Source organism: Trachurus japonicus, chromosome 6 (assembly GCF_045865225.1).
Source record: "Trachurus japonicus isolate A0001 chromosome 6, Traja_1.0".
In the NCBI taxonomy this organism is placed as follows: domain Eukaryota; kingdom Metazoa; phylum Chordata; class Actinopteri; order Carangiformes; family Carangidae; genus Trachurus; species Trachurus japonicus.
In genome coordinates, this window is record NC_140912.1 from 26,784,576 (window position 1) to 26,809,148 (window position 24,573).

Genomic DNA, 24,573 nt, shown 5'->3' on the forward strand with positions numbered 1-24,573 from the left:
GCGTGGATTTATTAAAGTTATCTGTGGACGAAAGTGAGCTATTTATGTTTTCCTATGATAAGGTTAAATGTTTACACAGCTAGCTAGTCATATTTAGCATGACCAAAAAAAGTTAGCGCTGGCGTTCGCTAACCGTTTGTTGACGTTGCCTAGGAGATCTGTGCCAAATGTCGCGAGAGTGTGTTGTTGAGACAGAGACAGGTCTGAAACAAAGCTCATTTTCTCCTGATGTGTCCGTCTGAAAATTTCCATTTTAGTGTCAAAACGTTCAGAAGAGATGTGAGTCCAATATTTACTTTGGTGACTATGGAGCGAGAGAATCGACCATAATCTGTGTTCACGTTCACAATTTTTGCTATTGCTACATCGCTAACGTTGGCATTAACAGCTGTTAAGACGAAATCTTTAGTTAGTTTAACATCAAACTGTAAAGCTATTTTTGAAAAGAAACACCAATGTTGACACTTGTTTTGTTAGCCTCCTGTTTTACCCTATCTAGTTTAGTCTCAGTTCAGCATGAGATAATGAATCGAACCACAACACTGTAGGAATGACGAGGGCTTGTGAAATGTATAATTATTAATTATTTGCTTTTGCCCCTTTTCATGGTTGTTTTTATTTACTCTATTAACATTTCCCAAGAGTTTACTGCAGTGTTTTGTTCCCTTAGGCCATTTTGAATAGGCTAATTGGCTATTTATTGTTCAACAGTACAAGACTTCCTGTAGCTATATATTGGTCAAATGTGTGTTGAACCATATTGGAGGGATCATTTGGAATAAAATGTGTTTAAGGACACATGAGGAATATCAGCTAATTAATCAGTTATCTACATTTTTCTACACTAATATTGGTGTTGGCATTGGTTGGATGTCACTAGTGTTGTTTTTAGAGTATTCAGTCCTCTTGTCTTGTCACCACCACCTTCTCCCAGCAACAGAAAATAAACTACCATGAAGCTGTGTGAAGTTTGTGTGAACAAGATGTTCACACAAACCCAGCTAAGGAATCTCCCCCCGATTGCATTCAATAAACCAATAAGCAGAATATTTCTGCTCAGAGATCAAAGAAAGCTTAACAGCTTTGACCAGTAAAATATTCCCTCCTCGACTGAGCTGTAGTGGAAAAAGAAGAAGAAAAAAAAATCTCCGCAAATCTGTACAGTGTGGTTTTTTTTTTTTTCTGTTCCTGATGGAAATCATGATGGAAAAAGAAATGTGCTGCTCTGGATAGGAAAACCAAAAGTGAAGCAGTGAGATGTTTTGATAGCTGGTGACAGAAAACCAGCTTTTAAATCTTCTGGGTTTGATGACTACAGCCATGTTGACATTTCACAACCCGAAATAAAGTTACTTTACTTATTGGAGCAGCCCTGGAACTTATAAAGTTGGCAACAAACACATTTTATAAACCTTCGCGTTGCTTCAAGGGTCTTAAAAGGAGAGTTAATTACAACTTGAGCTTATCTTTGTTCCGCTGACCATCATTTCTATTGATTATGATCACATTTTACTCACAAAAGAAACTGCTTAAATGGATCAATAAACTATGATGGATGCACAGTTAGTGTAAAAATGTACTATACACCTCTGGTTTCTGATTGTAAATCTAAATATCCTCTGATGTTGATTAAAGGATTAAACTGGAAATATTAAATATTTTCTGTACCTACAACTAATCCCACGATAAAACAACCAAACAATGAAATTGATCCTGTTAACAAATATTGTCTGTGTATCTGAAGCCTGATCCACCGGTGCCACTGTGTCACATATTCCTTCACTGTCCTGAACACACACGGTGTAGATTATTGTGTTTCAGTCCCACATACACTCCTCTGCTGCATCACTACAGCACCGAGTGTGTATTAATCAAATAGTCCCTAACTAACGCAAGTGAACGTTTCTAAAAAGACACAACACCCAGGAAATAACTGATCAGTATTGAGAAACAAACTACTATGTTTGCTTTGAGTGTGTGTTTAGCAGATTTCAGACTCTTTTCTTCTGGATTATAAAATAAAACCTGAATAAACCCAGCTCTTGTCTGATTCCCCAACAGCTCATATTTATTTATTTTTCCTTCTGCCCCAAATCTCAGCAGTTAATTTCAGACTAAAACATTATTATCAGCAGTGATGGTCAACGCTGTATAATCTAGGCCCAAGTTGTATTACACTGAAATGATCCCTAATTAGATCACTTATAAATGGTAAATGGTCTGTATTTATATAGCGCTTTTCCATCTGAACGATACCCAAAGCGCTTTACAGTACACATCACATTCACCCATTCACACACACATTCACACACTGATGGCGGAAGCTGCCATGCAAGGCGCGAACCACGACCCATCAGGAGCAAGGTGGGTAAGGTGTCTTGCTCAAGGACACTACGGCAGCAACCGGGACAGAGCGGGATTTGAACGGCCAACCCTCTGATCATTGGACGACCCGCTCTACCACCTGAGCCACTGCCGCCCCATTTTTCTACTTATTTCAAGTGAAAATATGTATATTATAAAACTAAATGCCTATTCTATTCTATTCTATTCCATTCCTATCCATTCCATTCCATTCTATTCTATTCTATTCTATTCTATTCTATTCTATTCCTATCCATTCCATTCTATTCTATTCTATTCTATTCCATTCTATTCTATTCTATCCTATCCTATCCTGTATTAACCCTATTAACCCCTCCCTGACCTTGTTCCCTCTGACCCTCTCTCTGTTTAGACCTCATACCGAAGGGAGGGCAGTTACCACCACCAGGTATTCACTCAGATTCTGGTTGGGTGGACGACTGTTTGACTGTGTGACTGTTTGACTGACTGTCAGTTTGACTGACTGGCTGTCAGTGACTGAGTGAATGAGCTGCTGCTTTGCTGTGACAGGCCTCATCGGTGTTAACGACCATGTTTGTCGGCTGCTTACCGCTCTGTGTGCTGCCTGTCTCTGTTACCGGGTAAAGTCTTTGCATGTGGCCACTGTGACTTGTTCCACCATCCTCATTGGCCGTTTGAGAGCAATCGGAGGAGGGAAGGGAAGGTGTGGTGTGGTGTGGTGGTTTGTGTGTGTGTGTGTGTGTGGGGGGGGGGGCAATAAGGAAAGAAGCATAACAAGGGAGTTAAAATTCACCAGCACGTTCCCTGTGATTTAAATTGTTTTGGTTTGAGTCGATGGCCTGAATTAACAAGGAGAGGCTGGCTTGTAAAAACAGGCAAATGAGCTTATTTCTGCTGGACGGAGGAAGTCATTTTCAATCTGCGCTCATAAATGTGAGTGTAGCAGGAAGAGAAAAAGGGGGAAGCTCAACACCTGCAAACCAAACCAATCTATTTTTATTTTGTAGCAGCCATAAAAAAAAGTGACTCAAGCTTGTGTCATCAGGCTGGACTGCCTCTCTCTCTCTCCTTCAAACCAGTCGTTTCATCCTCTTAGATGAAGCCACAGTGGCTCAGCATGAACCCAACACGGACCCTCAACCCAATTCATGTGTTTCTACTTTCTTTAATAGTGAGGTTCTTCACTGGTACATTATCATGCACCCAAAGAGCCACACAGAGGCTGCTGTTGTGGTTCGTTTTGGGGCATTTCTGGAGGCAAACATGTGCTAGGTGGGACAGTTTTGTCAGTAAACCCCCACCTAATATTGTACATACACAACCCATGCACTGCAAAAACTCAAAATCTTACCAAGAATATTTGTCTTATTTCTAGTCAAAATGTCACTTCTAGTCAAAACAAATCAAATTATACTCAAAATAAAACTCGTCACATTAAAAATTAGCTTGTTTTTAGACACTTTTTACTTCTTTGAAGCATATTTTCACTTGAAATAAGTAGAAAAATCTGATAGTGGAGCAAGTTTTTCTTTCTTATTACAAGCACAACATTTTTTTTTCTTCTAAAAACCAGTTAATTCTTAGGTGATGAGTCTTATTTTAAGTGGAAAGAGATAAGTTTTTACTAGAAATTATACATTTTAAGAAATAAGACAAATATTTTTGGAAAGATTTTGAGTTTTTGCAGTGTGTTTGTGTGTGTCTCCTCACAGTTTAACATACAACGCATCAGTTCCCACCTCTCCACTCTCCCTCTGTTTGCTTTCACAATCATTTGTATAAACATTTAACGTTACCGATATTGTGTTTTACGAGAGAGCGAGAGAGAGTGAGAAAGAGCACATCAAATATTAAAGAGTCCTGAAATATGAGATTTCACAAGTGGCGCCGTGAGGCTACAATCACTGTTCTTATCCACAGTGGTACAGTATTTACCCTCTCCCCATCCTGAGCAGTGGCATGCATGAGCAAATGAGATAAATATTTTACAAAGGGATCTGGGAAGAGCTCGTGGCAATCGTGAAAACCAGAGCTAAACACTTCTACTTCGATTTTTTTGTCTTGGTGTTTTTTTGTCTCGTCACCTGGTATACCTTGATCTTTTGTGATTTACTGGATGTGACGTGACGCTCATGTTCACCATCTCAGACCCTTAAATCACCAGGATGAGTCTCTGTAAAGTGGTTCCTGTATAAGATGGGGAGCACAATCCTCAGTCCTCATCCTGTCGTAGTGTTTTTGAGGACAGATTTCCCTCTCTGTCTCTCTCTCTCTCTCTGTGTGGCGACTGACTACAGAGACAGAGCTGCAGTGCAGGAGCAGGAGCGGGAACACAAAAGGCTGTTGGAAGATTTCCACTTGATTTGATTCATTTGGCTTTGAGAATATTTTGGCTGAGTTTGAATGGAGTGAGTAGTACTACTGCTTTTTGTTGTTTTTTTGCCCTAATTTCCTGATGGTCTCAGCTCCAGGAAATTATTATAATTATAACAATGAGGTTACAGGTGCAGAGTCAACACTCCTCTCCTCTGACCACCTCCCGCCCCCCGACCTCCTTATTGAGCCACGCTGGGATGAAACCAGCTGTGTGGAGGCGAGAGAGAGAGCGACCACCAGGCAGATGTACTTCTCTCTCTCCCTCGTTTCATTGTTACATAACTATTTGTGGCACTTTTAATGTGAACGAGCGACTGAACTGCAGCGCTGCTGGAGAGAGACTGTCTGAGAGAGTGTGTCCCCATTTTTAAATTACATTACATTACCTCTCCACCGTCTCCCTGATGACCAGCCTTTCACTCTGGCTGACAGAGTGGCCACTCACATCAGGTATAAACGTTATTATTATCTTTTCTTTTTTAGAAAGTCTAAGAGAAATCATGTTCATCATGACTGTAATGTCAAATTTATGCCTTTTTCCCCTCAGAATTACATCTTTAAACTCATAATAATGGCTTTAATCCCAGAATAATAATCACAGAATTAGGATTTTAGTTGACAATTAACTCAAAATTATGGTTTTGAATCAAAATTATGAATTTTCGTTCTCAGAATTAAGATTGACGCCTTTAATCTAAAAATGTACATCTTTTCTTTCCCAAAATTCAGACATTAAACTCAAAATCATGACACTAATCTGAGGATTATCACTGTAATCTGATAATTATGACATTAAAGTCTTGGATTCTCTCAGATTTATGATTTTTTTCATTCTCAATCTCAAAATTATGACTTTAAAGTCAGAATTATGACTCTAGTATAAAGTAAATTACATTAAACGCTTGGATTCTCGCTGATTCATGACTTTTTTTCCTCAGATTTATCAGATTAAAGTCATTAATTCTTTAAAAAAACAAACACCTGGTGCCAACCTTCTCCTACATCAGGTCACCGTTTAACTTTCTCTCTCCAGGATACGGTCAGACTGCATTTACACCTGGCAGAGACCCAGCGTTACGATCTGATCCCACTCTGACCTTGATGTATTCTGTGTTTACCTTTTTATTAAATCCTTGTATTCACATTTGCATTTTTCTTAATCCCGATCAGACGTGCAGATAAAGGTCAGACGGGTGTAAACGGAGCACATGTTGCCGCCTCCACCTCGGAGACTTTATGTTGCTCCGTTACGGCTGGATGAACACTAAACGGACCCAAGCAGAATAATAAACTGCATCAGGTTAATCCACTCTGTGTGTGTGTGAGAGAGTGTGTGTGATCACCTATCAGTCACCATGCGAGACAAGCTCAAGCTGCTGATCAATACCGAGGTTTACATTGGCTCTGCGTGTGTGTGTGTTTAATCATTACAGAGCGATTCTGCAGTGTGAGTCCGGTTCACTTCATCACTTCGCTCTGCAACCAGAACATTCTTCAAAATGGCTTTTTTTTCTCTTTCTTCTCCTCCCTCTGCGCCGCCCTGTGAAGGCGTGAAACCCCTCAGATAGCCGACTTTCCATGCCGACTACTACAATAGAGCGGGGAATCAGCAGAAGTAGCGGAGGACCAATCCATTTCTCATTTTTAAGGTGTTCAATGAAAGTACAATGCGGCGCCTGTCTGCCGTTTAAAGGAGTGAAGGTGCTTTGCCTTTTTTTTTTTTGCTGCATCATGCTTCAACCTGCCCCCGCGGGAGGAGCTTATCTAATTGGTTCAGTGCCGACGTGCAGCCCGGTCTTTTCCCGCTGTGTCTTATTTTACTTATTAAATATACCCGCTCTGCAGGACGCTCTTCTTCCTCTTCCTCCTCCTCTTCTTCTTCTTGTTTCTTTTTTTTTTTTTTCAAGCAGCTCTGTGGTGCACTTCTTCCACCATCCGCCCTGCTAGAGCTAGAGCTGAATTTAAATCAATATGGCCGCAGGGGGAATAGAGCATATCTCGTCCATCTGCTGTACCTCATCAAGCTGCTGTTGGCTGTTGCTCTGAGTTAAAATTAGAGGAGAAGCTTCTGTTTGATAGCGCGAGCGGGGAAAATGAGTGTGGATAATGTGGCGGTGCAGCCGGGTCGTGGTCTCTCACTCACTTCACATGACATCTTTAAAGTACCAAAAAGAAAAGAAAAAATGGTCGGACCTCGTGTCACCATCACTCTCTCTCTCTCCTGGTCTTTTCCTCCCTCCGTCACTGTCTTCAAAAAAATAAAGCGGTTGTGGAGGGAAGCCGTCATCCATCTCTGACGGGTGAAAGCCAAAGTCTTCATTAAACTGCAGGCGGCGGCTCGAACAAGATGAGAGATGGTCATTTGTTAAGTCAACATGCTGCTAGTGGACACGGGGATAAGAGGCAGAGACGGGGAAGGGGAAGAGAGGGAGGATTAGAGAGGCAGAAATAATTAGGGGAGAAGGAATATATGAAAATCTTTAAAAGAGACAGAGACGGGATCCTTGAGCCAGTGCAGAAAAACACCAGTCGGGAAATGTCAGGAGCACATTTAAAGGGGTAGTTCAACATTTTTGGCAAATTGGCCCATTGCCATAATCACTATAGTCTTAGCAGTGTAGGTTCGTTATCTTTAATTGTTGGTGCATAACAGAACGATACGAGATGGAGTTGTTTTAGAGGTAAATTCATGCAAAACCGCTGATGCACGTTGCCGTCAGAGGCAGTTTTTCGGCAAGCAGTCTCTGTATTTACCTCGAACAACAACTCTGTATGGTAACGTTGTGTTATTATCTCATAGCGTGGTGAATGTGCAGGTCACAACTTGTCCACCAGAGCGTTTTGGAGTTGTTGGATTGTGTATTTGATGAGTTTGATGAGGGAAACCAAGAAATCCCATCAGCCTCCATAGCGTAGCTCTGAGCAGCTCGCGGCTCTGCTCCGCCGTTCTAAAAATAGCTTGCACCGACAATTAAAGGTAACAAACCTACTGCTATGACTATAGGGATTATGGCAATGGGCCAGTTTGCCAAAATGTTGAACTATCCCTTTAAGGTTATATACTGCACCACCACCACCATCATCAACATCATCACCCTGTCACTTCTGAGAATCCATACCGTTTCCGTGCATGTCAGCCCGTCGTTACCCATCAGCCCCTGGGTGACGCATCTTTGCAGTGCCCGTCAGGTCTAAACTCTCAGATCAACACACGTCTCATGTTTGCTCCTCAATAATCCACACACACACACACACATTATGCATATTGGTGGAGGGATATATTTGGAACGGCACATTTAATTCACCACCTCCTTCCTCTTCCCACTCCTGCTTCCCTTTCTTCACTTACACACACACACACACACAGACACATGCGTTAAAGAGGCCGTAGGCAAATTAATGTTTGCACTCTCCATACATCTTTCACACGAAGGAGTCACAACTGTCACCATACATCACCTCAGTGGGTAGAGGATACACACACACACACACACACGCACACACACACACACACACACACACACACACACAGAGACACACACACTCAATCCATATATTCATGCCACAGGGAAGCGACCTATCCCTACTCTTTCCCTCTCTTAATGTGTGTGTGTGTGTGTCTGTGTGTGTGTGCTCTATATGGGAATTTATCAATTTCCCCCGACACTCATCCACGGCTGCAGCCACGTGTCGTTGCTTGGCGCTGGCTGGCGGCGGAGTGGTGTGTATGACTGATGAATTATTAACAACGCCGTCAGCCGGATGCCCACGCTGCCTTAACCTCACATGCACTCAGGATTTTAGCATGCATGATCTGATGCATTAGGCGTCCCATTTTAGAGCCGCTCAAAATAGACAAAAAAAAAAAAAAAGGGGTGGGGGGGGGGGTAGAGGAGGCTAAAAAATCAGGGTTTCTGATGCTTTGTTGTGTTGTGTAACCTAAAAAGGGTCTTTCTCTCTTGTTTTTTATTTATTTATTTATTTTAATTCCTGCTCTCTTCTACTCTGTAAATTGAAAAGCGTTTAAAGATACAAAGAACGTGTCCAGGCCTCGGAGGCTTTAACGCATCATCTTCTTCTGCTGCCGTTATTTTTAATGTTGTGTGTCTCTGTATGTGCCAAAAGCCGTCTGACTTCAAAGGTGCTCTGTTAAGCTTTACACCTTTTTCATCAACACCCGCTGCCACGCTGTTTTGGAGTCTGATAAAAAAATAAAAAATAAAAAAAACTGGGAGAGGGATGTCAATCCAATTACTGTGTTAGTTGGAAGCAAGTTGAACATCTGTTGAGTCGTGTCAGGCCTGTCCAGCTCTGGAAACCTCAATGTCACACTCAGAGCGACGTGTGTTATTGATGCAATCAGGATCAGAACAGACGTAACCCGTGTACTGATCCTCATACTTCATTAAAGGGGTAGTTCAACATTTTGGCAAATTGGCCCATTGCCTATGATCCCTATAGTTTTAGGAGTAGGTTTGTTACCTATTTTTAGAACGGTGGAGCAGAGCGGCGAGCTGCTCAGAGCTACGCTACGGAGACTAATGGGATTTCTTGGTTTCCCTCATCAAACTCATCAAATACACAATCCAACAACTCCAAAACACTCTCGTAGACAAGTTGTGACCTGCACATTCACCACGCTATGAGATAATAACAGAACGTTACAAGATGGAGTTGTTTTCGAGGTAAATACACAGACTGCTTGCTGAAAAACTGTCCCTGAAGGCAACGCACATCAGCGGTTTTGCATGAATTTACCTCTAAAACAACTCTGTCTGGTAACGTTTCGTTATTATCTCATAGCGTGGTGAATGTGCAGGTCACAACTTGTCTACGAGAGCGTTTTGGAGTTGTTGGATTGTGTATTTGATGAGTTTGATGAGGGAAACCAAGAAATCCCATTAGCCTCTGTAGCGTAGCTCTGAGCAGCTCGCGGCTCTGCTCCGCCGTTCTAAAAATAGCTTGCACCAACAATTAAAGGTAACAAACCTACTGCTATGACCAAAGGGATTATGGCAATGGGCCAACTTGCCAAAATGTTGAACTATCCCTTTAAAAACTGGTTTCATTGGTTTTATTTTTTAATCAACCTCTGGCTTAACTTCAGAATCTCAACTGGTGGAAAATGAGCTGATAAACAATGCAAATTTAAAGCTGCGTCATCCTCACTTTCCACATCGACAGCTCAAAAACCCAGCGAGAGGAAACAGTTTGAACATTTTCTCCTCTACAATAAACAGAAATCACCCGGCAGGCTAATGTGAAGCAGCTCGAGCAAACTGTGACGGTTTGTACCAAAAAAAAAGATTAAATATTCAAAGTGTGTGAGGGGGAAAAAGAAATCTCATGATAGTGACTCCAGTTCTTCCTCCTCCTGACGTCGTTCTCATTCACTGCCAGCGGTGAAAGACGTAAACGTACTGAAGTGGAACGATGTAAAAATAGTCCAGTTAGATTTTATAAGCACAATGTGGACCTGTAAAACTTTTTAGTAAAGTAGTAAGAAGTATTATCTGTATTCAAATCAGTAAAATGAAACCAGGCCATTCATTATGAAGAGGAACAACCTTGATACGGAAGCTCATTACAGCCAAGATACAATATAGTTTAAAAAAATATGTATATTTATGGTGAATAAAGATTAGATGTTTTTAAACTGAGACCTGAAATTATAATTGCAGAAGTGATCCTAAAAAAAAGATGAAAACATAAACACTTAGTATAACAGTTTAACTGACTTTAATCGTATTAAGTCACTAATATAAGGTTATTTTGAAATTCTACTGCAATTTTGATGTTGACAGTTTAATTTGTCGTGACGTGCTGAGTCAAAAACGTAATTAAAACAATTGAGCAAGTACCTCATTTTTGTTTGACTTTATCTCCAAAGTATTTCTATTGTTGTCAAGCTTCAATTATCTTTTCATGTAATTTTATTCATAGTCGGGGTGAATCTGTGTGATTTAAGATAAGAACAAAACAGTTTTCCAGCAGAATTAGAAGAAGAAACATTTCCTCAACATGTTTTGTAAAGAACATCCACAGTTTCTGTTTCTCTGTCGTTTGTTCTGATCGACTTTGCTTGTCTGAGTCGTTGCATCGTGGTGTGTGGCTGATGATCGATCACTCACGCTCATTGTTGTCGATTTATATATAAATGAGCTCGTTGTGTGTTGACCTACAGTACAGTGAGGTGGGGAGTTAGACCTCTGTCATTGTCTCTTGGCTGTTGTTGCATGAGCCGAACGTCCAGAGCGATGGACATCAATCCAACAGACAAACTGAAAACAAAACAGGAAGCAGTAAACGTGCTGATCCATCTTCATTAATCTGAACCCTCCTGTTGTCAAACTGACCCCATCTGTTTTGACTGGTCCTTCTTTCCTCCTTTCCTTCTCTCCCTCCTTTACTTCTCCCTTCTCCTTCCTCTACTTTCCCCACTCCTTTCCTTTCTTGTTCCTCAATTTCTCCCTTCCTGCTTTCCACCACCCTTTTCACTTCCTTCCTCTTTCCTTCTTTCCCTCGGTCCTTCCTTCTTCCTTCCCTGAACCAATGTGTTCTCCTTTTACATTCTTCTTTCCTTCCTTCCTTCCTTCATGCCTCCCTTCTTTCTTTCCACCATCACTTTTCCAACCTTTCCTTCCCCCCTCCCTTCTTTCCCTCCATCCTTCCTTTCTTGACCCAATCTGTTTCCCTCCTCCATCTTTCTTTCTCTTCCTTCCTTCCTTCCTTCCTTCTTCATTTCTGGACCCAACCTGTTCCCCTCCTCCATCTTTCTTTCTTTCTTTCTTTCTTTCTTTCTTTCTTTCTTTCTTTCTTTCTTTCTTTCTTTCTTTCTTTCTTTCTTTCTTTCTTTCTGTCTTTCTTTCTTTCTATCTTCCCTCCCTCCCTTCTTTCACTCCATCCTTCCTTCTTCCTTTGTTGACCCAATCTGTTTCCCTCCTCCATCTTTCTTTCTCTTTCTTCCTTCGTCGTCTTCCTTTCTTGACCCAACCTGTTCCCTTCCTCCATCTTTCTTTCTTTCTTTCTTTCTTTCTTTCTTTCTTTCTTTCCCTCCATCCTTAACTTCTTCTTCCTTTCTTGACCCAACCTGTTCCCCTCCTCCTTCTCCATCTTTCTTTCTTTCTTTCTTTCTTTCTTTCTTTCTTTCTTTCTTTCTTTCTTTCTTTCTTTCTTTCTTTCTTTCTTTCTTTCTTTCTTTCTTTCTCTCTTTCTTTCTTTCTCTCTTTCTTTCTCTCTGTCCAACAGGAGGGTTATATTATGAAGTAATTTAAGCTCCAGAGTTCAGTTCTTCAGTGGATTGATCTAAAAACAACAAACTGTGTTGAGAGCTTCAGCCTCTGGTGTTTCTGATCCTCTACATGTCACTGCTTCCTCCTCCAGCCGGTCCAGGGCTTCGACTACGCCAAGAAGCACATGGGTCGAACGGGCGACGAGGCCGTGTCCGTTACCAAGGAGACACTGGTGCTGGGGCTTCCTGTGCGCGACGCTCCGCTGTCGATGTCTCTGGATAAAAAGGTCCACCAGGACGGGACAGCCAATAAGAGGCCTCCGTCTGCTGACATACACAAAGGAGGGTAAGAGACCAGACTGTGTCGTCCTTGTGTGTGTGTGTGTGTGTGTGTTTGTTGTTGTGAAGCAGCATATTAGTTTAATTACACTGCAATTACATCAAGAAGCAGCAGTTTGGATATCAACAAGTCGGTGTTATGCATCTTAGATATGATGCAAGTTTATTTGTTGGTGTGTTTCTTAGCCATACTGGTGGTACGGCCGCTGCTAGACTCGGATATCTCTCTAACTAATGGGTGGATTGCCATGAAATTGGGATCAAATATCCCTAAGTGGTTAAAGGGATAGGTCAACATTTTGGCAAATTAGCCTATCACCATAATCCCTATAGTCATAGCAGTAGGTTCATTACCTTTAATTGTCGGTGCATGTTGTTTTGAGACGTGAGCTGCTCAGTGAACACAATGGAGGTGAACGGTGCAGGTCCCCTGTCCCTCATCAAACTCATCAAATACACAATCCAACAACTTCAAAAACGCTCTGGTGGACAAGTTGTGACCTGCACATTCACCACGCTATGAGATAATAATGTAACATTATGTAACATTACAACACATGAAGCAAATACTCAGAACTACTTACGCTTTTGAAATCACTCCGCCCAGCAGCCGTGTCTGGAAAGTAGTTCCGGCTACGCATTTGCCTCTAAAACAACTCTGTCTCGTAACGTTACATGATTATGTCATAGTGTGGTGAATGTGCAGGTCACAACTTGGCAAACTTGCCAAAATGATGAACTATCCCTTTAATGCTGATTAGCAATAACCATGCTAACTATTCAAAAATCACTATTCATAAGGAAATCTATTCTAATCTGAACAGCAGCGACCTCTGTGTTGATCTTTTAGCAGAATTTAATTTACTGTACAAACATTGTGCTGACAAACCTGCTGACACATTTTGATGCGAGACTCTCATCATGATAAACTGAATATCAGCATTGTCGCTGTGAGCATGTTAAGTAAGTAGAGCCCAGATGAAGCCTGCAGCGTGACTGTGAATATAAATCTAAGAAACCTCCTGACTGGTCAGATTTAACACACAGGATCTTTTTTACACACATAAAACATATGCATATATTCTAGATTTTGCATCGATCAATGATAATAATCGTAAAAGACTCTTAAAGGACTGACAGAGGCTTTGTGAAAGTTGTGTAGCAGCTGTCCGGAGCTTTTCGGCAGGACCCAGACATCAGTGTTTGTGCGTCTCAGTGTTAATCCAGAGAGAAGCCAACAGCAAGCAGAGCACACTGCAGCATGTTGACATGATCTAAACATAAGTCCAGTGTTAACAAGGAGCTGCTCCGACACAAAGAGGAAACACATGCACCGACTTACAGCGCGGAAAATAGTAGAGTAGAAAGTCAAATTGTAGGTTTTACAGATTTCTTTGTGCGATTGTCGGAGCAAAGAATAGTTCGGGAAACAATACAGTAAGTTTCCTCATGGAACATTTTCACATGAATGAATAATTGCTTTTAACAGCCTCACACCTGTCTGAGTCGAAGTCTGACACATGCATCTCTGTGGGAAGGAGAAGGTTTCCTGTGAGTTAACATGTACTCAGTGTCTGGAACAAACTTTACTGCAGGTTTGATGAAAGACTTTTAGACAAAAACATCCAGAAATAATTAAAGGGATAGTTCAACATTTTGGCAAATTGGCCCATTGCCATAATTGCTATAGTCATAGCAGTAGGTTCGTTACCTTTAATTGTCGGTGCAAGCTATTTTTAGAACGGCGGAGCAGAGCCGCGAGCTGCTCAGAGCTACGCTACAGAGGCTGGGATTTCTTGGTTTCCCTCATCAAACTCAGCAAATACACAATCCAACAACTCTAAAACGCTCTGGTGGACAAGTTGTGACCTGCACATTCACCACGCTATGAGATAATAACAGAACGTTACCAGACAGAGTTGTTTTAGAGGAAAATGCAGAGACTGCTTGCCAGAAAACTGCCCCTGAAGGCAACGTACATCAGCGGTTTTGAATGAATTTACCTTGAAATCAACTCTGTCTGGTAACGTTCTGTTATTATCTCATAGCGTGGTGAATGTGCAGGTCACAACTTGTCCACCAGAGCGTTTTGGAGTTGTTGGATTGTGTATTTGATGAGTTTGATGAGGGAAACCAAGAAATCCCATTAGCCTCCGTAGCGTAGCTCTGAGCAGCTCGCGGCTCTGCTCCGCCGTTCTGAAAATAGCTTGCACCGACAAATAAAGGTAACGAACCTACTGCTATGACTATAGGGATTATGGTAATGGGCCAATTTGCCAAAATGTAGAACTATCCCTTTAACACACTTATATATATAAATAAATGAGATGCTGCTGTCTGCTGTGGTGGTTGTTGTGTATCGTCCAGGCTGAATGCTGGACTATTTAAACAGTCTTATCTATTCAATTAAAACAAACACATAAATACAACAGAGACGATTCAATTAAAAGAGGCACAAAGAGAAATTAAAAGATTAGAGATTAAGGAGCCAACAAAGTCATTTTAAAGTGGTTTCATTGAGCTGCAAAGCGTCTGAATGAACATAAACAAACACTGATTGTAAATGTGCTTTATACTCCCATAACTGTGTTGAGTAGTTTAAGACGTTATTAGTTGATTTTGTGGTTAAATACACTTCTACTGAATGAGCTGTGTGTCCTGCTGCCTCCCCTCTCCAGCAGCTCTGCAGCTTTCACACCCTCCTCATTAACGAATGTCAAGCCTCTGCTGCTCTTGCCCACACACTTTTTTTTTTTTTTTTTTAAATAATATGCCGCTGACATGGAGTTAGAAATGTTTCCTCGCTGCCAAGTTCTGACTTTCAGGAAAGAAAAAAAAGACAAATCCATTAGTTAGTGCCCAGATAATTGTCTACATGAAAATGTAGGCAGAGCAATTTGTCTAAGGTTTCAGAAGAAGAAACAAAAAAACGCTCTCCGATGTCCCCGTGAGCCGCCCGGAGAAGAAATAACGAGTGAGTTGAGGAGCAAACATGATTAAGTGTCGGTGCTTAAAGTTTTTACAGCACGAGAAGGTCAAAACCGGAGCGAGCCGGATTTCAAAGGGAGAAGTTTTATCATCAGAGAAAAGTTTTATCATCAGAGAGAAGTTTTATCATCAGAGAGGAGTTTCCAGAGGCCTGAGTCTTTTCTTTTTTTTTCTTTTTGGAGACGACGTCTGGATGCTGATTTTATAAAAAGTTAATCAAGTCCTCGTAACGACCTGATGTGATCCGATCTGAACTCGACTCTCAGATTAACAGATGCTGATTCGTCCTCGTAGGCACCGAGGAGGAGGAGGAGCTGCAGTGGATTAGACTGGTTTACTTTGGATACCTGCTGGATTATGCAGCGTTTATGTCTGGGATAACACAAGATTACAAAACTGGAGAAGTGGGGATAGAGCAGAAATTAGGGTGCGAACTGTATGATGAATGAATATACGACATCTGACTCCATGGGTTTTTATGTAATCTGTCTCAGTTTAACGTTTAATGTGGCATGGAATATAAAAATGACTTCCGCAGTAACCTTCTTTGTTGATGTCAATTTTGAAATTGGACCCTTTATTGGACCTTCTGACAAATAAAAAAAAAATAAAAATTCCCCCCCAAAAATGCATATCAGATTTGCATAGAAAATGACCTTACATACCTGCTGTATCTATTTTGATACACACATTTTCAACACAGTTCTACTATAAAATAAGTTATGAAATATTAAGTAGTTTTACTTTGCATCAATGCAGTAACTATTCCTATTGAAGTTTCAGTAACAATTTTAAAGTTTTTCTTACCTTAACTTTTTCAAAATTGGCAAAAATATCCATGAGAAAACACATTTGGGTCACTGACTGACAGCGGCCATATTGGATGTCCCAAGTGACGGCTGCTGCTGGTGCATAAAGAACTGCACCCTGGTGGATTATCTGATCATTGCATGTATCTGATTGTATACATTAGGTTTTTCAGGAAAAATAAAATCACAGTGAGGATGTAGAGGTCTGAAAAACTCATGTATTTTCATGTATCAAATTTGATACAAATGGCGACATGGATGGATGAAGGATATGATCAGTAAACATCTGGCAGGATCACATAGATTTATACATATTTTACCAAAATGCGCAAAAAATACTCTTATTCCCAGTCGACTGCGCTGGGATTTAATTACAATGAGTCGTAACATGGAAACATTTACAACAACAGCAACTTTTCCATCCCTGGATGTTTCTTTACTATAAGCTATACACCCACACATCCACCCACATCCAGAGGTAAGCATCTGTCCTTAAGGACGTTTAGAGAAATGCTAAAACACACACAAAAACACACACAAACACACGTATGTAAGACAGAGCCTCGTTCTTACACACAGCTAAATGAAAATGAATGGAGGTGGGATTAGCTGTGCGTTGCTTCCCAAGGCTGATAAACACATGTATATTTATAACCCGGGCTGCAGTGGGAGCCTTTCAGTGCAACAATGATGACAGTGTAAAATGCTGCAGGAGCTGCCACAGTGCGATAATCAGCTTTTTAACCAACCTGCATGTGTTGTGATGCTCACATACATCTTTATAGGGCGATGTTTTTTAAAGAGGAGGTATCAAGGTTGTGAGAAGAGAAAATGAGAAAGTGACGTTGCAGCTCGTCCGGTGCAGAGGGAAGAAGCGGAGGAGACGGGTTAAAAAACCAAAACAACAACAACAAAGGATGCAATTACCTTTGGGTTTTAGTGGGAACTGAGCAGAGACAACAAGACGACTGAAGTGTGTTTTCTCTCCTCTGATGCACAGACACACAAACAGGTCTGGTGCTAAAAGGTGTCGTAGAAGTGTAGAGCAGGAAAACCTCAAAGAGAATCAACACATTTAGGTGACTCAGCGTTTTTCAAAAAAGGAAAATGGCCAGGAAAAGTTTGAGTTGTCCTGGAAAATGATTTCCTCTCTCTTCTTTTTTTTTTTTTGCACGTGTGGTTTGTTTTGTTTTGTGTGAGAGGAAACATACAGTCTGTGTGTTTGGTGATTTTTTGGTGAGTCAATGTTGTGTTTATAAAATCGGGATTTTCAGCTCATCATCATGTTTCTCTTCAATCAATTCAATTCAATTTTTTTTATAAAGCACATTTCATGCACAGGGCAAACTCAATGTGCTTTACAATAGTTAAAACAATTGTAATACAATGCAATAATAGTGCAAACAATTAAGAAGTGCTGAGCTTTTAAAATTTAACACAAGACAAAACAAAATCAAAACAGCATCACCTACAAGGCTGCAACACAGCTTCATGCCTTGTTACAGAGGATAAAGTCGACTAAGGAGAGGTGAGGGGGGCTTCAGATTCATCGGCAGTGCAATCTCGTTGCCTGATTTCTCTCGTAAACTACTGTACGTAGCTGACCAGGTTTGATTCCCTGGGTGTCTCCATGGATATCGCATTGTAACTGCCAGTACAGCCACCTACTGTGCAATGAAAATCTCATGCACGTCTTTCATTCATTATGACAAAGCGTCTTTTCTCGAGATTTTGAGAAAAAATGATCCCATTATTTTGGGAAAATGGGAGAAACTCAAATGTGTAAATGTTTGGCAGCTCAGGGCTTCCGTACAAAACAGCAATTTCCTTTCACGCTTCTTTTTTTTTTCATATTTCCAGCTGCTGAGCTACAGTATTCCTCCGTAGGCGTGCTCGTTGTTCAACCACCTTTTGTTTGCAGCGCAGGTGAAGCCGCCTGACAGACAGAGCAGCCGTTAATTCAGCTGTGGACTGTGTGTTGACAGATTCACAGGAAGAGCGTTCATGCTGCTTCCTCCAGAGAGAGCGGCAGACAGACAGACGAGTGTGAAGCTCAGAGGAGAATAGAAAAGAAAAGAAAAGAGAAGAGAAAGATGAACAAAACTTTCCCTGCTTGGTTATTGATTCCTCTCGTCCCCCGGACAGATTTACATGCAAGGACGAACGCTTTGTGTTTCCTCCCTCCATCCCTGCAGCTCTTTACTTAACACCACACGCCTGTTACTGTGATGCGGGCGGTCGGCCATTGACCAGTGTTGTGTTGTGTTATCTGTGCAGTGTGTGTATGTTAATGTGTGTGTGTGTGTGTGGGTTGTCCTCGCCTGTGGCTCTTTACTGTCCAGTCTCACTGATCTGTGCGTCTCACGCCACCTGTAGACCGGCCTGTCACATTGTGTAGCTGCTGCTGCTGCTGCTGCTGCTCACATGCCTGCAGGCTACAGCAGTGTTTGTGTGTGTGTTGTGCATGGTTTTACATACTGAGAGAGCGTGTGAGCGTGTGTGTGTGGCAGGAACACAGAATCATACATGTTTTTGCATTTTCATTGATTCCTGCAGAAGACTGTGTGTGACATACAGTACATGTAGACTGGTCTGTCTGTGTTAACGCCCTCGGCTGTTGAGCAACCTGCCCAATGAGATCAGGATTGTTGCTGCTTTACTCGTCCTGTTTGTCCCTTGATTTTCTGTACTGTACTGTAACTCGCGCTGTCACCGGACTGGGATTTCAAACTCTGGATACTGAAGATACTACTCAGTACTCAACTCCATTTCTAAAGTCACAAAACAACAACATGAGCGACAACTTTATTTTCAAGTTGTCTGACACTGTGCAAGAAAATAAAAAATAAAAAGGCACTGTGAGATCTGTGAATGAAATTATTATTTGAAGGTTTTCATGCTTATTGACGTCCTCAGCCTTTATCTGGTTGTTTGCTTCAATATAAAATTCTTCCAAATGCAACTTTAGCTTTTTTGCATTTTTGACTGAGACTGGTGGTAAAGACCTTTCAGTTGCAACACAATATTTCAACTGTATATTCAATACACTGAGGTGTCTGTGTCAAAAGCTGAACCTGTCTTGCAAAGTGCACACTGCCACAAAGCAGCAAACATATATGGTCTGAACACATTTCAGTTCTGAACAAGCATAAAGAACTTGTTTTACATAAACAACAGAAGAGAGTGTGAAAAAAAGATACACCATGCAACTGGTGAACATTAAACTGCTCCAACAGTCAAGTATTTCAGCCTTAAGCCGGACGTATGGCCGGGCAACCTACGATGCTTTTTCATATCAATTAGTTTCCGTTTGTCGATTATTTTATTTTTATTTCTTGGACAGCCCTGGGTTTAAAATGCTGTGACGTCTGTGGGATTAATTCTGTCCTTAAAAAACGAAATGAAGCTGCAAAGACGTGTGGGAGTGGGAACAGAATATAAAAAGGAAAAGGACACGTACAGTTGGTTACATGTGGTTTGCCAGGGTTAGCCGCTAATGTTAGCTCATTCATTGTCTACACACACACACACACACACACCACGGGGACAGAGCCAACGGTGACACACTCTGAACCAGAATCTAGACAGAGACACAGAGGAAAACACACAAAACACACACACACACATATAAACACTGTCTGGGTGTCTTCTTGGTCCTGTGTAGGAGGGAGAGTGGGCGTCACAACATCTGCTTTTTTATTCTCTCATAATCCACGGCTGTAAGATAATGTGCAGTTACTAACAGTAGATATCTATTAATGATGTTTCAGATTAGGAGGAAACGAGTTACTGACTCTGTGAAGCTCAACAATGATGTAACATTACATTTTACATTTTAACCCGTTTGTAATAGTGAAAATAAATCGATATTGTGACGATGAATGAAAAACACTGAGTCTAAATGACGAGAATCAGCAGCAGTGGAGATTATGCAAAACAAAAATAACAAACAAAACCACCGGCAGCCATGTTGGAGCTGTGATTCTGAATGTCAGTGACATTTTTTTTTTTGATTTTCTGATTAGTTTGTTTGTTGTTTGCTCCACGTTTCTTTATTTATCATGATTTCGATTCACACATTTTGTCTTTTTTATCAAACGCTCCATTAATGTTTATTTATTTTCAACAGCTGAAATAAAGTTGCCAGTTTTGACTGTCAGATGAGGCCCGGCATGTTTGTGTATCCGCTGAGACTCACCAGCCCTCCCTGCTCTCTTCCCCTCCTCCTCCTCCTCCTCCTCTCCCCTTCTCTCTCCTCTCCCTCACCTCCCTCTGTTGCCATGGCTACTACAGACGGTTGCCAAGCGAGGAGGACGGCTCGGTGTCGAGTAGCGGCTCCGCGAAGCTGAACACCAGCAAGAGCTCGTCGGCCCGAAGGACGGCGACCGGCAGCAGCACCAAGAACGGGAAAGAGGAGCTGCACAAGAGGAGCGCCAACGGTGAGGAGGAGGAGGAGGAGGAGGAGTAGGAGTAGGGGGAGGAAGAGAAGGGGAGGAGGAAGAGGAGGAGGAGGAAGAAGAGGGAGGAGGGGGGGAAGAGGAAGGAGGAGGAAGAGGGAGGAGGAGGGGAAGAGGAAGGAGGAAGAGAAAGGAAGAAGAGGAGGAGGAGGAGAGGAAGAGGGGGAGGAAGAGGGAGAGAAGAGGAGGAGGAAGAGGGAGGAGGAGGAAGAGGGAGAGAAGAGGAGGAGGAAGAGGGAGGAGGAGGAAGAGGAAGAGGGAGGAGGAGGAAGAGGAAGAAGGGGAAGAGAAAGGAAGAAGAGGAGGAGAAGAGGAAGGGAAGGAGGAGGGGAAGAGAAAGGAGGAGGAGGGAGAGGAGGAGGAAAGAAAGGGGGAAGAGGAGGAGGAGGTGTAGGGAGAAGAGGGGAAGAGAAAGGGGGAAGAGGAGGAGGGGAAGGGAAAGGGGGAAGAGTAGGAGGAGGAGGAGAAGAGGGAGGAAGAGAGGGACGAGGAGGCAGAAGAGTAGGAGCGGGAGGAGGAGAAAGGGGGAGGAGGAGGAGGAGGTCAGGAAGCAGAGATGGAGTTAAAAAGAGACAAGACAGTCTGAGGTCTGACTTTGGAATAAAAAGGTGTTGATCAGTAAAACACACTCACTGTAACAAGCTACGCTGTGACACACACACACACACACACACAAACACAAACACACACACACACACACACACACAGTGATATTTGTACAGTAACTGATCTGAGCCAACGAAGTGCACGTGAACAGAGTGAACAGTCACACTCACACATACAGTCACTCAGTCTGCTGCTGATTCACACAACTGTCAGTGACGACACACACACACACTCTCTCACATGTCTCCTACTCACACACACACACACACACACCGTGGTTACCGCCGTTAGCCGAATCAAAAAGTGTTTCAGGTGTTTTCAGTCGACTCCCCGGTGCCGAGCTGAATAATATAAACTTAAAAAAGCAGCATGATGATAAAAAGCCGAAGTTTTTTTTTTTTTTTTTTTTCCTTCAGCTCGTGTTTCTTGAGAATTGCATCAAATTACTTTTGAGTGGAATCACAGAGGAGAGACGGGGAAGTGGGAGGAAAGAGTTGTGACACAATACTGTCATGTTTAGTGTTATTCAGATCCCTTCAAACCACAGGAAGTGGTTTGTGTATTTAAAAAAAAAAGACTTATGATTTAACCTGTGGCACTGATACAACGTGAAACCATTAAAAACCTGTTGGCAACCTAACTTTAGGTTGATGATATTGACATTAGCAACCTTAAAGGTACATTGTGTAGGAATTCCTCCCATCTAGCGTTGCAGTTGTATATCGCAAGCAACTCAATCGTATTTTTCATGCTGCATTCACGTGAAATTGGGCAGACGGCAGACGGACGACAGCCGCTTGCACGTAACGGCATAAACAAGCCTCTATGTAAACAAGTGGCCCGTCAGCACGAGGCAAAACAATACACGTGACTATATGTTGTCATGGTGATGTCGTATTGTTTACCTAACCCACGTATGGCTTTCTCTGGACTTCTGTGACTTGTTACCGACGGCGGTCTGCCCGACTGCACCTGAATGCAGCATCAGTGTAACGCTCCATTCCTCCTCACTGCGTTACCGCGGTGACTTTTCACAGACGCCACCTCGACCTGAGCCGACAGCTCCGGTGTCTCCGCTGAGTTTCCGTGGTTTCCTACCGTCACGCTGCCACTGAACGTAAAAACATGGCGACACCACATGGCAGCAGCACCGAGCTTACCCGCTCCATGTAGATATGAATGATATGAACGGCAAATTCAGAGCTGAAAGGAACACTTCAGTTTGTTGATGGGGGGATTACTGATTAATGAAAAACAGACTTTTGAACAAAATAATCGATTTTCGTGAATAGATAACAGAAGAAGTTACACAATGTCCCTTTAAATACAAGTCCGGTGAATCACTTTTTGATAAAATCCCTTTATAAAAGACCAATTTCAAGCTGTAACGAAAGCTTTATTAAGGTTTCATCAGTCACTGATGCTCATTGGCAGCATTTGGGTTGCCAGAACGTGCGTCCTGACTAATGTTTGTCTTCATTCAGACACTCTCTTTGTCCTTTTAGCTGGAACGCCCATCTATTAAGAAGACAGAGTGTTTGCAGGTCGTTAATAAAAGGTAATGAGGAAGCATCAGTGAATTAAGAAACAGAGTGAGTCAAGTAAAAGACACAGAGAGAGAGAATATAAATCTGTGAGTGAATCTACCCACAGTTTCACATCTTGTTGCCAGATGTTTGTTTTTCTTACTCTTTCATAATGTAGCTTCACACACACGTGCACACAGGTGTTGTGCTGCTTTCTAGAAACGATAGGTCGTACGTTTGATACGTCACGGTAGTGAAGCTCAGGTGGAGATAATGAGATTAATGCTGCTTTCCTACATGGCACCGCTCCAGTGACCCGGTGACGGTGTGGATGAGCTCAATGCTGCTGCTGCTGCTGCTGCTGCTGCCGCTGCTGCTGCAGCTGCAGAGACCCGGTGTAAACTCCCAAAACTCTGAGTGACTGAGCTGCACTGCGGCTGAGGTCGCATCAGGCTTCAACACAGAAGAAGGAGAAGAAAGTGTGAACTGAAGCAGATTTTATCTCTGAAAGTTGGAGCCACCATGCAGTGGAACCAAAGCGTCTCTCATTGTTTCTGCATCAGTTTACCAGTTGTTAGTCAGGCCCTGTGTTGATATCAATACTAGATTAATCGACTGATGTTCCTCATGTAAATATAAACACATGTCTTTTTTTTGCAATTATACCTCAAATATGGTTCATCATATTTAACAACAAGCAACTTTAATTATTCAAAATGGCCTCTGTGCAGCACTGCAGGAAAATACAGCAACAAAAATGCACTGGACAAACTAGAAAGTGATCCAGGACCGGACGGGGCTGCACTGCAGCTGAGGTCGCATCAGGCTTCAACACTGAAGAAGAAGAAGAAAGTGTGAACTGAAGCAGATCTTATCTCTGGTTCCACTGCATCAATGTTAGATTTTCAATGGTGGCTCCAACTTTCAAAGCGTCTCTCACTGTTTCTGCATCAGTATTAGTAATAGTGTAGTCGGGCCCGATGTTGATACCGATGTTAGGTAGGAAAAAAAATTCAGATAACTGATTAATCGACTGATGTTCCTCATGTTAAACATAAACACGTGTTTTTTGTGTGTGTGTTTTTCCGCAATGATCCCTCAAATTTGGTTCAAACACCTGTGACAAATGCATACTGTATTGAAGGCTCATCATATTTAACAATAAGTGGGTCAGTGACATGATGCAACCCAATATCAAGTGGTGTATCCTTTTTTTTCTGACTATATACAGAAAAAAAAGTCCTGTACTCAAATGTGGAATTAATGTAATTCACTTTTGCAATGCAACACTATGTTTCTTATCAAATTTTATATAATTTGACACATTATCTAGAAAAAAATAAGTGTTGTTTTTAGGATATGTCCTGCTCAGTATTCCCAAAATGCATTAAAATGGGAATAGAGATTTGCTCATCTTACCAACCCTTATTTGTCACTGAGCCAAGGAACAGCATGGCAGTAAACTCTTATGGTATAAAGATATATATTAGATGTAAATAGAATAAATAAAAGTAACAATAAAAAGGTCAGAGGCCCTGACATTTTGGATAATATAGAAAATGATCCAGGGCTCGATGGAGTTTCATGATGTTGCTCCATGATGTTGCTCCATGTTCATCCGTCCGTCCAAAATAAAAACAGAAATGAGAAGAGCGCTCATCAGATTTTAGGATAACAATCTGTCCAAGCCTTGATCTTCACTCGCCGTTATCTGCGGTGTCGCTTCCTGTTCTGCACCTTCTTCTCCATCAGATAAGCAGCTCTGCAGACTCACAGTTGGTTTACGTTTCTCTGATCACTGATGACACTGCAGCGCTGCTTCTGTTTAGTGACATCCTAGAACGGCCGGATTTTCAATCTCTCGTGCATCAGCAAACCTCTGTTCACAGTAATTT

The 24,573-nt window shown here is 41.9% G+C and overlaps 1 protein-coding gene across 3 annotated transcripts in view; it reads left to right on the top strand.

The window, feature by feature from the left end:
* kiaa1549la (KIAA1549-like a) overlaps window positions 1-24,573 on the top strand; it is a 138,392-nt gene that overhangs the window by 86,229 nt on the left and 27,590 nt on the right. For 2 of the 3 annotated variants that reach the window (XM_085780070.1, XM_085780072.1), the window contains exons 12-14: window positions 2,738-2,773; window positions 12,106-12,299; window positions 20,383-20,528. In XM_085780070.1, coding sequence (XP_085636196.1) covers window positions 2,738-2,773; window positions 12,106-12,299; window positions 20,383-20,528 — 376 coding nt within the window. The remainder of the gene's footprint in view (window positions 1-2,737; window positions 2,774-12,105; window positions 12,300-20,382; window positions 20,529-24,573) is intronic. The other variant, XM_085780071.1, reaches the window with a different exon arrangement.